Below are 13,131 nucleotides of genomic sequence, written 5' to 3' on the forward strand. Positions count from 1 at the left end.
TTCAGAGTTGGCGTTTTTGACTGGTGTGGTACATCAGTAGGTATTAAGGTGATGAACCAGATTAATCTTGATAAAGTGAGTCCAACCATTCCTATCAAACACTAAACCATGCCCCTCAGCACCTCATCCACCCTTCCTTTAAACACCTCCAGGGAAGGTGACTCAACCACCTCCCTGGGTAGCCTGTTCCAGTGCCCAATGACCCTTTCTGTGAAAAATTTTTTTCTGATGTCCAGCCTGAACCTCCCCTGGCAGAGCTTGAGGCCATTCCCTCTCGTCCTGTCCCCTGTCACTTGGGAGAAGAGGCCAGCACCCTCCTCTCTATAACCTCTTTTCAGGTAGTTATAGAGAGCAATGAGGTCTCCCCTCAGCCTCCTCTTCTCCAGGCTAAACAACCCCAGGTCCCTCGGCCGCTCCTCATAAGACCTGTTCTCCAGCCCCTTCACCAGCTTTGTTGCTCTTCTCTGGACTCGCTCCAGAGCCTCAACATCCTTCTTGTGGTGAGGGGCCCAGAACTGAACACAGGATTCGAGGAGCGGTCTCACCAGTGCCGAGTACAGAGGGAGAATAACCTCCCTGGACCTGCTGGTCACGCCGTTCCTGATACAAGCCAAAATGCCATTGGCCTTCTTGGCCACCTGGGCACACTGCTGGCTCATGTCATTGTCAACCAACACCCCCAGGTCCCTCTCCTCCAGGCAGCTTTCTAGACAGACTTCTCCTAGTCTGTAGCACTGCTCAGGGTTGTTATGCCCCAAGTGCAGGACCCGGCATTTGGCCTTGTTAAACCTCATGCCATTGGACTCTGCCCAGCAGTCCAGCCTGTTCAGATCCCTTTGCAGAGCCTCCCTACCCTCCAGCAGATCGATACTTCCACCCAGCTTAGTGTCATCCACAGACTTGCTAAGGGTGCCCTCAATGCCTTCATCCAGGTCATTGATAAAGACATTGAACAGGGCTGGACCCAGCACTGAGCCCTCTTCTTCTTGATGTCCCTTCAAGACCTCTCTGTTCAACCAAGCGGGTTTTTTTCCCCACGGCTCCTTTTCTGGAACATGGGGACAGCTTGCTCCTGAGCTGCTAGGATTTCCTTTTTGAAGAGCACCCAGCCTTCATGGGCTCTCTTGCCCATAAGGACTGTCTCCCATGGGACTTTGCCAACCAGCCTTCTGAACAGTCCAAAGTCTGCCCTCTGGAAGTTTAATGTGACTGTTCTGCTAATCCCCCTCGTCTCCTCACCTAGAACTGAAAATTCTACCATCTCATGATCACTTTGTCCCAGGCGTCCTCCAGCCATCACATCCCCCACAAGGCCTTCTCTGTTCACAAAGAGCAGGTCCAGGAGGGCGCCTTCCCTTGTTGGCTCACTTACCAGTTGTGTGAGGAAGTTGATTATATTCTTACAATCCAGTCATAAACCAAACTTTACTCTGGACCCTGACCCAAACCACTTATTTTCACGTCAAGCTATACTGTAATTTCATATGATCACAATGAACAGAAATGAGTATTATGCAGATCTGTTTTTTAGCTACATGAATATGCCATAGACTCCTTTTTGGATCTGAATAAAGTATTTAATCTTTCAGTCTCTGTTTATTCACAGGTTTTACCTATTTCACAAAACCTGTCTTTACGATATATATTTTGACACTATAGAACAACTAATACTAGTAGAATATGCTTACTCACATTATACACTCACCAGAAAGAATAAATACTCCAAAGCAAAGACACGATTTTCCAGAATTGTTGGACACTAGCTTAGTTCAGTGAGTAATACAGTATTTACTGAGAAATGTGCACAAAAGAAGCTGAGGACATAGTGTCAGTGTCACATCTGAACAAACTAACAGTAAATAAAATTTGAACTTAACCACTTCCCTACTGCAAACAACAGTGCTGCCTTACATGGTTACCCTGGCATAGCATACGACTGTTTAGTGCAACTTCCTTGAGTGAAGCTCCAACCAGCTGAATTAGTGTACTTACCAGTAACACTGGTGTTGAAAAGTTTGCCAGATTAAGGCTTTAGAGAAAGTGCATTTTTTGTATACAAGCTAAGCATTACTAATGGTCCCACCTAGTAAAGCAATAACTTAAGAAACTCACCACTTTTCTTTTTCTCTCTTTAAAGGAAATGTTCATTTCCTTGTATTTCTTCATAGCAGTCTCCAATTTATTCTTGAGACCAATGGCACATCTTAGCCGATCATCATTTATTCCTGCTCTGGTAAATAACTGCAAAGCAAGAAATCAACATTCTTATTCTTTTTTGCTAGACATCTGAGCCAAAGAACATGTTTTGTTTTCCTTCATAATTAATAAAACAACACTGTCATTTCTGTGCTTTACAAGTGACTATTAGTAAAGCCACTTCTTTTCCTACCTAGAATATAAATGCTAATTGCAACTACTGAAGACAAACAAAGAATAAACAGCTGGTATAAATATCTCCTGAGGCCAAATTCCAAGCATGAGGCTCCTGAGCAGTATTATCAACTGACAGAAAGGAATACTGTTTTTCTGATATAGGCATGTCTGACAAAACTAAGCTGTGTTTTACTCTAACTCTTTGCAAAGAAGCTCGATTTTACTATATACTTAAAAAAAAGTATGACTACAAGTAGCATACCTAAACGCTCAAAGCTATCAAACAAATCACGTAGCGCCTGTATTCTCCTTTCCTCCACCCCTATTGAACAAGAAACCTTTTCTATTTGCACTAATGTTTCTTCAACCTTAATTTCCTTTCTGCTAACGCTCCATCAGGATTCACTGTACCCTAGTCCTTCCTTCTCCATCTTTTTATTAAAAAAATGGAAAAAACCCACATCTTTTCATCCTACCTGAATCCAGGACTGCACAGAAGGCCAGAACTTATTTTTGAGGAGTTTGTGAGCATCCATGACATTGTTTATTATGGCAGTATTGTCTTCATTCTCACGTACTTTTATATCTGCTCCAAACAGGGTTAAAAAAAGAGTTAGCACACAATGTTTACAGTGGAAGCTAAGCAGAAGAAGAAAACACGAACCCTTCTAAAATATTTGATACCTTCAGGAAAGCAACAAATGTCACAATGTTTCTCTGTTCATTATTAATTATTCTACCACAATCCACACATTCAAAAAAATCAGAGGAAAAGCTTTCAGTTCAGTGATGACAGTAAGAGTTGTTAAACCATTGCTGCAAAGGAATCACTAAATAAACCACAGACAAGTGGTTTCTTACTGTCTACATTACATCTTGTCCTAAGCTTAAGTCACTGAACCGGACTTTGCTGTAGCAGTTTTTGCATATTCAATATGAAAAAACACATCTCTGCCCCAGTGGCAGTAGAGACTTGATTGTCAAAGAAGCCAAGTAGGTCACCACTCAAGTAAAAATGGTACTTCTTAGCTGTTACTCATTCATAAGCCCCACAGATAAATTTCCAAATCTTGTCTGCAAGCACAGGTGTAGATATCTGCCTCACTGACTGTTTGCACACAAAACTCCGTTAAGAAGAGTATTTGTAAAAGATTTCATTTAGAACATCGAAACACAAAACATCTCAAATTTTCTAGAGGTAATTCATATTAGCAAAGTTATATAAAAAGAGGTATAAACATAATCCTTAAGACTTCCTAACAAAACTCTACTTATTAATTCTTGCAAGCTGTTAGTAGAAAGTAAATAAAATGTCTAGAAAATAGACAATTGTAAGATTTTTAAATTCATAGTTTCTTACACTCCACTTATAGAGAGAAAGAAAGAGGTGAATGGCGAAGCATACAGAAAATAAAACTATATACCGTAAACAGACTGAAGGGGTTTTTTTAAACATAGGAAACTCATTGTATTCCAGGCACTATGAAGTGCTCCAACATGGTTACAACAACTAAAACAAAAGTTCGGTCTTAGAAGATAATTAATAAAATCTGTAAATCCCATACAAGGACACTCAAACCTAAGAATGGTTACTAGATGAACCATATATAGAAAAGAACTGCAAAATAAAGGGTGTTCAGGAACACCAAGCCTTTAAGACATAAGGGAAAAAAGATGCCCAACCACAAAACACTTCAGACAAACAGTATCTACAGCTGTACGTGGAATATTTTCCAAGTACCTGTGGCGATTTCAAGGTCTAGAGTATATTTATGTGAAACAAGCCCATGGTTCCTCACAAAAGTCTGGTAATCATCATCATTGAAAGCAGGGACATCAGACTGAACTTCCAAGCACGTGTCTCCATCTGCTCCTTTCTGCTCAAGTTTCTCCTGTTTCTCATCTAACTCTTTATCAGTTCTACCACACTGAGAAACAGAGAGAATGTCCTTGCTGCAGCATGGCTGTTCATCATCCATGCATCCAAAATAGGACCAGTTAACTTCCATCTGGGAGGACAGGGTGGATGCTGGTCTATCCTGATTAGCAGTCATTTGTTCGTTGGGTTCTGGTTCTGTGACATTCACAGTGAAGTCGAAAGGATCTGGCATCAGAAGCTGGAAACAGTTTTCCATCTCAGTCAGCGTGTTGGCAATCTCTTGGGACATTTCTGTCAAGACACAATTGTTTTAGAATATTGTTAAACAATGTAAAATACTAAAGTCTCCACAGCAGACCTACAAACCAAAAACAACTGCCAAAGGGGTAATCCATTTATTCAGCAATCAGTGATAATTGTTGCATGCAGGTCTCTCTCCACTGCAGAAATTGTCCTTATAAAAGTGACAACAGCTTTCTTAAGCAGGAAATCCAGAACTTCCAGACCAAGGAATTTAAAATCAGTGTTCCTCCTTTTCGTTCCCTTTCTAAAATTTCACTGTGCATCAAAGACAATATAAATACTTCATAGAATTGAAGGAGAACAAAGTTCAGTGAGGATATTCTTAGTGATGTTGGCAGGTACTCATTCTACAGCCATGAATGTTATAGTTGCTTGTAGGCATAGCCATGAATATAGGCTATTTATGCTACAAATAAAAGAGACTTTAAGAAGGTTAAATCTTTTTAAAATTCCGCCCTCAGGCATGAAAACATTTCCAGCATGCAGCATAAATGTAGACACAATTGCACGCACAGCATATACCACAGTAATTTAATTAAAAATAACCCTTTGTAACTGTAATGCAGTATACCTACTATCTCTGTTCTTTCACATTACAGAAATATGTTTTCTATATACATGTTGCTTAGAGATTCAGCCCCAAGTTAGACACATTTTCTAGCAGCAGTATGATATTTCTGATGGATTTCCATGCAGACCGTTGCCCATACCTCTGGAACACAATGACTGTGTACAAAACATAATTCAGGTACTGAGAAGTCTGTGACTCATCACAGATGCAGAAATTAAGCCACTAGTCCCAAAATGTCTTGTGATATGCTTGCGTGAAATTATGCATTCATACTGTACTGAATTACAAATCAGACTTTACTTGCTAACTTTATATATATGAATATATATCTTGACACTATCTGAGCTCATGGGACTGTCAGTTGATTCCCCTGATAGTCTTTAGGTAAGAGAGACAGAGGGTCAAGCTGTAACTATTCTATATGTACTATTTCTGCCTCCATGGTCAGCTATTATTTGGATAGCTATTCTCTTAGAATTTGTTTTCTAGAACTTGAGAAAAGGTCACTTTAAAAATAAACAAAAAAACCCCAATGCTAGAAGAACCAAAGCAACTCACCTTCCATTTCTTTTTCAGCTTTTTTGGCTTTTTCTTTGTAAATGTTATCCAGTCGTTTTTGCTTCTCTTCTTCCCTCTGCCTTTCTGCCATAGTTCTGGCATGCACATCTTGAAAATCCACCTAAGCAGGAAATAAAGAAAAAAGTACAATGTTCCTTGTAAGAAATATATAGAAAATCCATTTCCTAAGATCGTTATCTGTGGTGAAAAATCTTCTAACACCAGCGATCAGCCAGAAGCTCAGCAGTACTTCCTTTTATCTCTTCTCCTCCTAGAATCAATAACTACAGTAATTCTGAATGGTGTTTTTACTTCTGCTGCTAAGGGACTGCTGAGAATCAATGGCTTTCAGAATGGAATCATAAGGTAGAAAAACAAAATGCTTAGATTTCTGCATCTAAATTGTGGGAATAAACTAGGCTTTGGGAGACCTCTGTCACAGCACCGGAGACAGGTGGGGGAACGAGCAGGAAGAGACTACACAGTGCAAGTATTCAAATCACATGAAAACACCACAATAGGTCCGCTATTAGTAAAGGAGTCTAGGAAAATCTGTAAGCTCTATTACCACAAATATACACATAACTCACTGGAGAACTTTGTAAGCAAAGAAAATAGAAGAGAAGATATTAAAATTAATTTCTATAAAATCCAAAATTTGGATTTTTTTTTAATTACATTTGCTGCATTCAGGGATTGAGGGAAAGGTTATCATTCAGTTTCACACAACTTTCTTATGATTAAAGTAAGTCTAACATAAATCTGAGTGAGCCAAAAAGTTGTACCTTAAAATATTTGCAATGGGTTGGTTTGGTTTTTTTTTTAGTTCTCAGAAGGGCTTGAAAATGCAAATATTTTTCACTCCTGTTTTAAGAAAAGGAGACTCAGTTGTGTTGTTGCATAAGGAAATCCCTTTAAGAAAGGAAAACAGTATTTCCTTTTGATTGCTATTACATAACCTTCATTAACTTCAATACACATTCTGTGGAGTGCTGAGCAAGCCTGTACTTTGCTGCTAGGAGAATGTGCAGACTCTTTGATGCTGTCCCAATGTCACAAGCATTTGAACATTTGTTGTTATTGCCACTGCCAGATGATAAAGCTTGTCAACATACAGCAAGATTTCCCAGGTACTGACATCCTACATCAAAGTTTTGGGGCCACACAAGAGCAAAACAGTGAAGTTGAATCTCATTTTTAAGGAAGAGGCCCACGCAACATTGAGATTATTCTACACAGGACACATAAATCTCACCCTCCATCATAATCCTAGAAGGTCTCTCCTGTAATACGTACACAGACTCACTGGCCACAAGGTCAAGCAAACCTACAATTGAAGTTGAAATCCTACAACTGAAGTTCATAGATGTTTGCACAATCAAGAATTTTGCTGGTCTCTCATCTCAAACATACTGAAACATTTGAATATTTGTTCAGCATGAAACAAGCAGATAACTCCGTTAAGTACTGTGGAAGTGGAAAAGAAAAGAAGTTTGAATTTGGGTTAACCACATGCTCAAACACCTTGCAATATAAATGTTTCTACTGTTGAATATTCCCTGGAGGGCACAATAAGCCGCAAGGTGTTTACATGTGTTATTCATGCAAACACTTTAAAGACAAATACTTCTAATATAAAAATCTCTATAAGCAAAAGAATACTCGACTGTCACATAAAGTTAAATGGAGCATCTCCACCAGTTCCAATCTATTTTTTTATTGGGGAATAGGAATGCAAAAGCAAGGTAGAGAAAAGAGATGATTTCACAACTTGTAGCAGCACATGGATCGCCAGAGGAAGCTTTTTTTGGTTTTCAGGATCTGATTTTTTCTACCAAGCTCACATAGCTCTCCACACAGCAGAAGAAACTAAATCACCCAAAAAGCAACACCACCAGCAAAACTGGAACAAAGATACAGAACCCAGGAACTACAGGTACCATTTCCAGGCAGTCAGATTGGATTTGCACAGAAACCCAGAGATGCCTGGAGTGTGCTAAACCAGAACTACTTCTTCGTACCAGAACTATATGAGCCTTTTACCACTGGTCTGTACTTATGGAACTGGATATGGTGCAGTGCAAAGAACCCCTCTTGATTTAAAGGAAGTAAGTAGAAACCCTAGGGGACTACTGCAGCTTCAGGGAAACATTGGCTACAGCAGTAATATACTCTGTATCAATCTGTTTAAAACACTGTTCACAATGTGATTCCAGCTCACTCCATAGTTCCACCCATGCATTCCTCAGATGCAAAGATACTATAATATGACTCAGTTGCCCAACTATGTAAACCTTTGGAAAGATTTGAAATATTTGGAGGTTTTTTTCTTCTAAAAAAAAAAAAAAAGCTAGAGAAGTTGAGATACACCAAAATATTATATGTTCTCAAAGTCAAACATTTATATAGGTATAGCTTGAAATACTAACATTAAAACAGAGGGCAGTTCTCCAGTTTTACATCCTAAAAGTACAGCAGCTGTCATCTTCTGCCTAATTACGATTCTGGTGATGATAATAGAATCATTAAAGTTGGAAAAGACCTCTAGGACCACGAAGTCCAAGCATCAACACACCACCACCAAACCTACTAAATCATGCCCTAAAGCGTGGGGTTTTTCAACACCTCCAGTGATGGCGACTCTACCACTTCCCTGGGCAGCCAGTTCCAATGCTTCACCACTCTTTCAGTAAAGAAATTTTTCCTAATATCCAATCTAAAGCCCCCTGGCACAACTTGAGAGCATTTCCTCTCATCCTGTCACTTACTATCTGGCAAAAAAAAACCCCAGACACAGCTAATACTCTTCTCTAGTTGCCCTACAGTACAGTGCCAAACCTGTAAAAGAGAATAGAAAACGTGCTTTACTTCTAGAAAGTACAAATGGCTCCTCAGTTCTTTTAGTTGCTTCTCAAACTTCAAGAATTAAGCTGGCAGAAGGCCACTTAGGTCAGCTAGCTCACTTCAGCTCTTTAAGTGCAAGAGTTATCAAACTATGTAAGACTGTTTCTATGGGTACTAACGTTTCTAGAAGTACTTAAATTCAGCTGCTCTAGAAAACAATACAGCAACCTTGCTGCGTAGCTTAGTTATCACAAATATAAGGAGTGATCACCCAGTCATAACTGGGGAGCAGCCACTGACCACAGACAAACATGCCAAACTTGAGCAGACTTGTCCACACTTGCGTGTTCAATCTGGTAAATCTGTACTGAGTGTTAAAGCCCCCTTGTCTCAGTCTTGCCCCCTTGTCACTTTTATTTAGTTTTCTTACACAATTAAACAAGACAACAAGGGAGGATTCAAATGAAATTACCTTTTGTGAGCAGATGCCAAATATTGTATAGACACAGTACGATAAATATAGACAGTACAATAAATAATAGGAGTAATGTATGCTGTTAGCTTAGTATGGAACTAGAACATCAGAAACACACCACGTATCACAGAGATTTTTGATCAACTGTTACAAACATTGAATATATGTCTTTCTGAAGATAATCATTATGTTTATTAAAAACCTGATATTATCATTGTAAATAGCATGAATTCTAAATCAGCGTTCCCAATTTTATTGCTTGTACCTCAGAAGGAATACTAAATTGGAGTGTTTAAGAACACAGTAACCTGAAGCCTAGAAGGAAGGGCTAAAATCAAGGGTTTAAATACAAGAAACTCCTCTTTAATAAAAGTTCTTGTATTACACATAGTAACCATGGAGCTGAGTTGGGGTTAGCACCCACACTTACAGTCTCTGTTGTACGACAAAAGTATGCTAGAACTGGACAGCTGAGTACAGAAATCAGGTTAGTTGAAACTGGCATCTAAAGACTTAAGAGCTGTTTATCCTCAGTTTAAGGTATAACCATTATTTCCCCTCTAAAAAAAGGGCTAGACTTCAGGGCTTCAGGCAGGAATCAGTGGGTGAAAGCCTGTTAGCGAGCAATACCTTTTGCACCCAGAGAAAAGGCTGAACTCAGCTCTGCATACAAGCCCAGGCTTTTTAAAACTGTACAATACTGCAAAATTAACAAAAAGTTTAGAGTTTGTCTTTCAAAGACCATGATCAACAGCATGTCTCCTAAACACAATGTAGTCTCTGACAGCTTTTCTTTCATATTTATTGGTTTCCTCACTTTAAGTAACCCCTAGTGATCATCATCTTAAAATACACACAGAAGTAAAAATGCAGAGTACCTTCTTATTCTGCTTTAAGAAGTGGTATCCCAGAGACAGCTTCTTGTAAGCCTCTCCGTATTTCTCATGCCACTCCTGCACTGACTTAATGGCTGCTTTCCTCAGTTTCTGTGCCACCTCTTTTGGTGGGGGAAGAGGCTGCTCATGGTCTATCCCCACTGTCAGCTCCAAGAACTCTTGGAAGTTAGAAATAATTAGTGTCCGGAATTGATGGGATCGGATGAACAATTCCTGCACTATTTGGAAAGCTGAGAAGCGCATCTCGGCATGCTCCTGGTTGAGCCGCGTCATCAGCAGGTGATATACATGGTTGATGTGTTCCTCTGAAGACCTGAAAAAAGAGAGTCATAGAATGGTGTGAGTTGAAAGGGACCTTAGAGATCATCCAGTTCCAAAACCCCTGTCACAGGCAGGGATGCATTCCACTAGGTCAGGTTGCTCATAGCCTCATCCAACCTGGCCTTGAACACCTTGAGGGATGTGGCATTTAAAACTTTCCTGGACAACCTGTGCCCGGCCCTTACCACCCTCACATGAAAAAAAATTCTTCCTAAGATCTAATCTAAATCTCCCCTCTTTCAACGTAAAACCATTACTCCTCATCCTGTCACTGCACTCCCTGATAAAGAGAACCTCCCCAGCTTCCCTATATGCCCCCATGAAGTACTGGAAAGCTGCTATAAGGTCTCCCTGGAGCTTTCTCTTCCCTAGGCCGAACAAGCCCAAATCCTCAGCCTGTCTTCATATGGGAGGCATTCCAGCCCTCTGATCATCTTTGTGGCCTCCTCTGGACTCACTGCGACATATCTATGTCTTTCCTGCGCTGAGGACTCCAGAAATGAACATGGTACTCCAGCTGAGGGCTCACCAGAGCTGAGTAGAGGGGCAGAATCACCTCCTTCAACCTGCTGGTCACGCTTCAGCCCAGGATACAATTGGCTTTCTGTGCTCTACAGCTTCCTGCTCCTCTTGCTGGCCATGAGTGCAAATTTTCTTCCTCTGACTATGTGCTGGAGAGACTTCACTCTAGTTACCAAACCTGCCTGGCTACAAGAAGTAGAGATGTTAGCAAGCGGATAAGAGAAGATTCTGCTTTCCACTTCTGCTCACCCTAGAGCTCATCCTAAAACCGAGAGTAAGTTGAGTTGCTGAACACTTCAGGAAAACTTCATTAGCAGGGCCAATTCTTTAAAACAAATAAATAAATTAAAAGACTGCCTCTCAGGGTGGCTGGGAATTACACAAAATGCAGAACCAACCAGACACTGAATCTTCAGAGAAGCACCACAACAAGGAGATCTTGTTCACTACCTCTCCTGCAGATGACCCTCACCACCAAATAAAACCAAATAGTTACTACAGCATCCAATGACCAGAAGAAAGAATTTGCAGTTTTATCTGTTCAAGGATCAGATGAAGATCACATGTGATCAATTGTCCTATTGCTCGGGGCTGGGGTTTGCTTGGTGCACTAATTCAGAAGGCACAAAGATAGGACAGCCCTTTGTCATTAAAGCCTGGCTTTGCCTTTGAAGATGCAGATTATTTGTACCAAATGCCAGAAAGTCAAACCACAGCAAAACTGCTGAAAGAAGACTTCATTAACAGGGCCATTTACTTATTTTAAAGTAAATAAGTAAATAAAAAAAGCTGCCTTTCAGGGTGGGTGGGAATTACACAAACTGCAGAACCAACCAGACACTGAAGTGACATTGAAAATGTTAGTAAATAAAACTCTCTAAGACTTCTTTTGGAGTTCTAGAAAGCAAGCATTCTTTATCAGACCTGGGCAGCATGCAGGAGCGATCTCTGTCAATCCTGTGCAACGAGACAAAGGCTAGTTACATAATATATTTTCCACCTAAATGCATACGTATAAGTTTTCCCAGGAATCTTATGCATATTCTACTACTTTCCTAGGTCTAATTTTAATGTTATGAAAGTCTGCAACAGTCAAAACCCTTGCTAATTCAGCGCTGGCTCCAGGTCTCTGCTTGACCTTGTCTTTAAGACAGAAAACACTGCAAACTGAGGTGATTACAGAAGAAGACACATGTGTTCAGCATAGATCATTCTTCCCACAAGGCATTATCATCTTAAAGAAACAAACAATGTCTGAAAATTACCATTTAAAGTAAACATGCTATCAGAGAGACCTCTAACTTTCAAAAAAACACAACCGCTTATTTGAAACTTAACTGTAGTTTAGCTTAAATCAAAATATTCAGCAGCTGAAGGGGCTACAGAAAAGGCTCTGAGGCTCTGGAACGTGTCCAGAGAAGAGCAACAAAGCAGGTGAGGGGCCTGGAGAACAAGACTTACGAGGAGCAGCTGAGAGAACGGGGATTATTTAGCCTTGAGAAGAGGAGGCTGAGGGGAGACCTCATTGCTCTCTACAACTACCTGAAAGGAGGTTGTGGAGAGCAGGGAACTGGGCTATTCTCGCAAGTGACAGGACAAGAGGGAATGGCCTCAAGCTCCGCCAGGGGAGGTTCAGGCTGGACATCAGGAAAAAATATTTCACGGAACAATTTATTGGGCACCGGAACAGGCTGGTGGTTGAGTCAGCTTCCCTGGAGGTGTTTAAAGGACGGGTGGACGAGGTGCAGAGGGGCATGGGTTAATGACTGATGGGAATGGTTGAACTCGATGATCCAGTGGGTCCTTTCCAATCTGGTGATTCTATGAAAGCTGGGGAGGGACTGTTTACAAAGGTTTGTAGTAATAGGACGAGGGGCAACGGGTATAAACCGGAGAGGGACAGATTTAGACTAGCTATAAGGAGGAATATCTTCTCTGAGAGAGCGGTGAGGCCCTGGCGCAGGCTGCCCAGGGAAGCTGTGGCCGCCCCAGCCCTGGAGGTGCTGGATGGGGCCGGTGGGATGCTCCGCGCGGCCGTACCTGCAGATCCTCTTCAGCTCCTTCACCCTGCCCGGCTCCAGCCGCGGCTCCCCGGAGGTGGTGAGCTCCTCCACCAGCTCGGCCAGGCGCTGGTCCATCGCTGCCGCCGGCAGAGAGGAGGGGTCAGGGGGGCCGGAGCAGCCCCGGGAAGCGCTGTCAGAGCCGCGGCACCGCGCTACGGGCCGGGCCGGGCCTCGGCGCCGCCATTGCCCGCTGCGGAGCGAGGCCACGCCCACTGCAGCCCCGCCCCGTCCCACGAGGCCACGCCCCTTGTAAGCCACGCCCATTCGGAAAACGAACCCTCTGAGCGAAGCCACGCCCCTTCTAAAGAAACCACGTCAATCAACAG

At 41.6% G+C, this 13,131-nt stretch overlaps 1 protein-coding gene across 2 annotated transcripts in view; it reads right to left on the minus strand.

The window, feature by feature from the left end:
- UVSSA (UV stimulated scaffold protein A) overlaps positions 1-12,981 on the minus strand; it is a 375,853-nt gene extending 362,872 nt beyond the window's left edge. For both annotated transcript variants that reach the window (XR_011337395.1, XM_069856486.1), the window contains exons 1-6: positions 12,783-12,981; positions 9,882-10,212; positions 5,685-5,805; positions 4,115-4,543; positions 2,850-2,959; positions 2,113-2,241 (exon numbers count right to left, since the gene is read on the minus strand). Coding sequence is in view for 1 of the 2 variants with exons in the window: in XM_069856486.1 (XP_069712587.1) it covers positions 2,113-2,241; positions 2,850-2,959; positions 4,115-4,543; positions 5,685-5,805; positions 9,882-10,212; positions 12,783-12,880 (1,218 nt within the window). In the remaining variant the exon portion in view is untranslated. The remainder of the gene's footprint in view (positions 1-2,112; positions 2,242-2,849; positions 2,960-4,114; positions 4,544-5,684; positions 5,806-9,881; positions 10,213-12,782) is intronic.
- Between the last annotated feature and the right edge of the window lie 150 nt (positions 12,982-13,131).

Source organism: Phaenicophaeus curvirostris, chromosome 4 (assembly GCF_032191515.1).
Source record: "Phaenicophaeus curvirostris isolate KB17595 chromosome 4, BPBGC_Pcur_1.0, whole genome shotgun sequence".
NCBI classification, from domain to species: domain Eukaryota; kingdom Metazoa; phylum Chordata; class Aves; order Cuculiformes; family Cuculidae; genus Phaenicophaeus; species Phaenicophaeus curvirostris.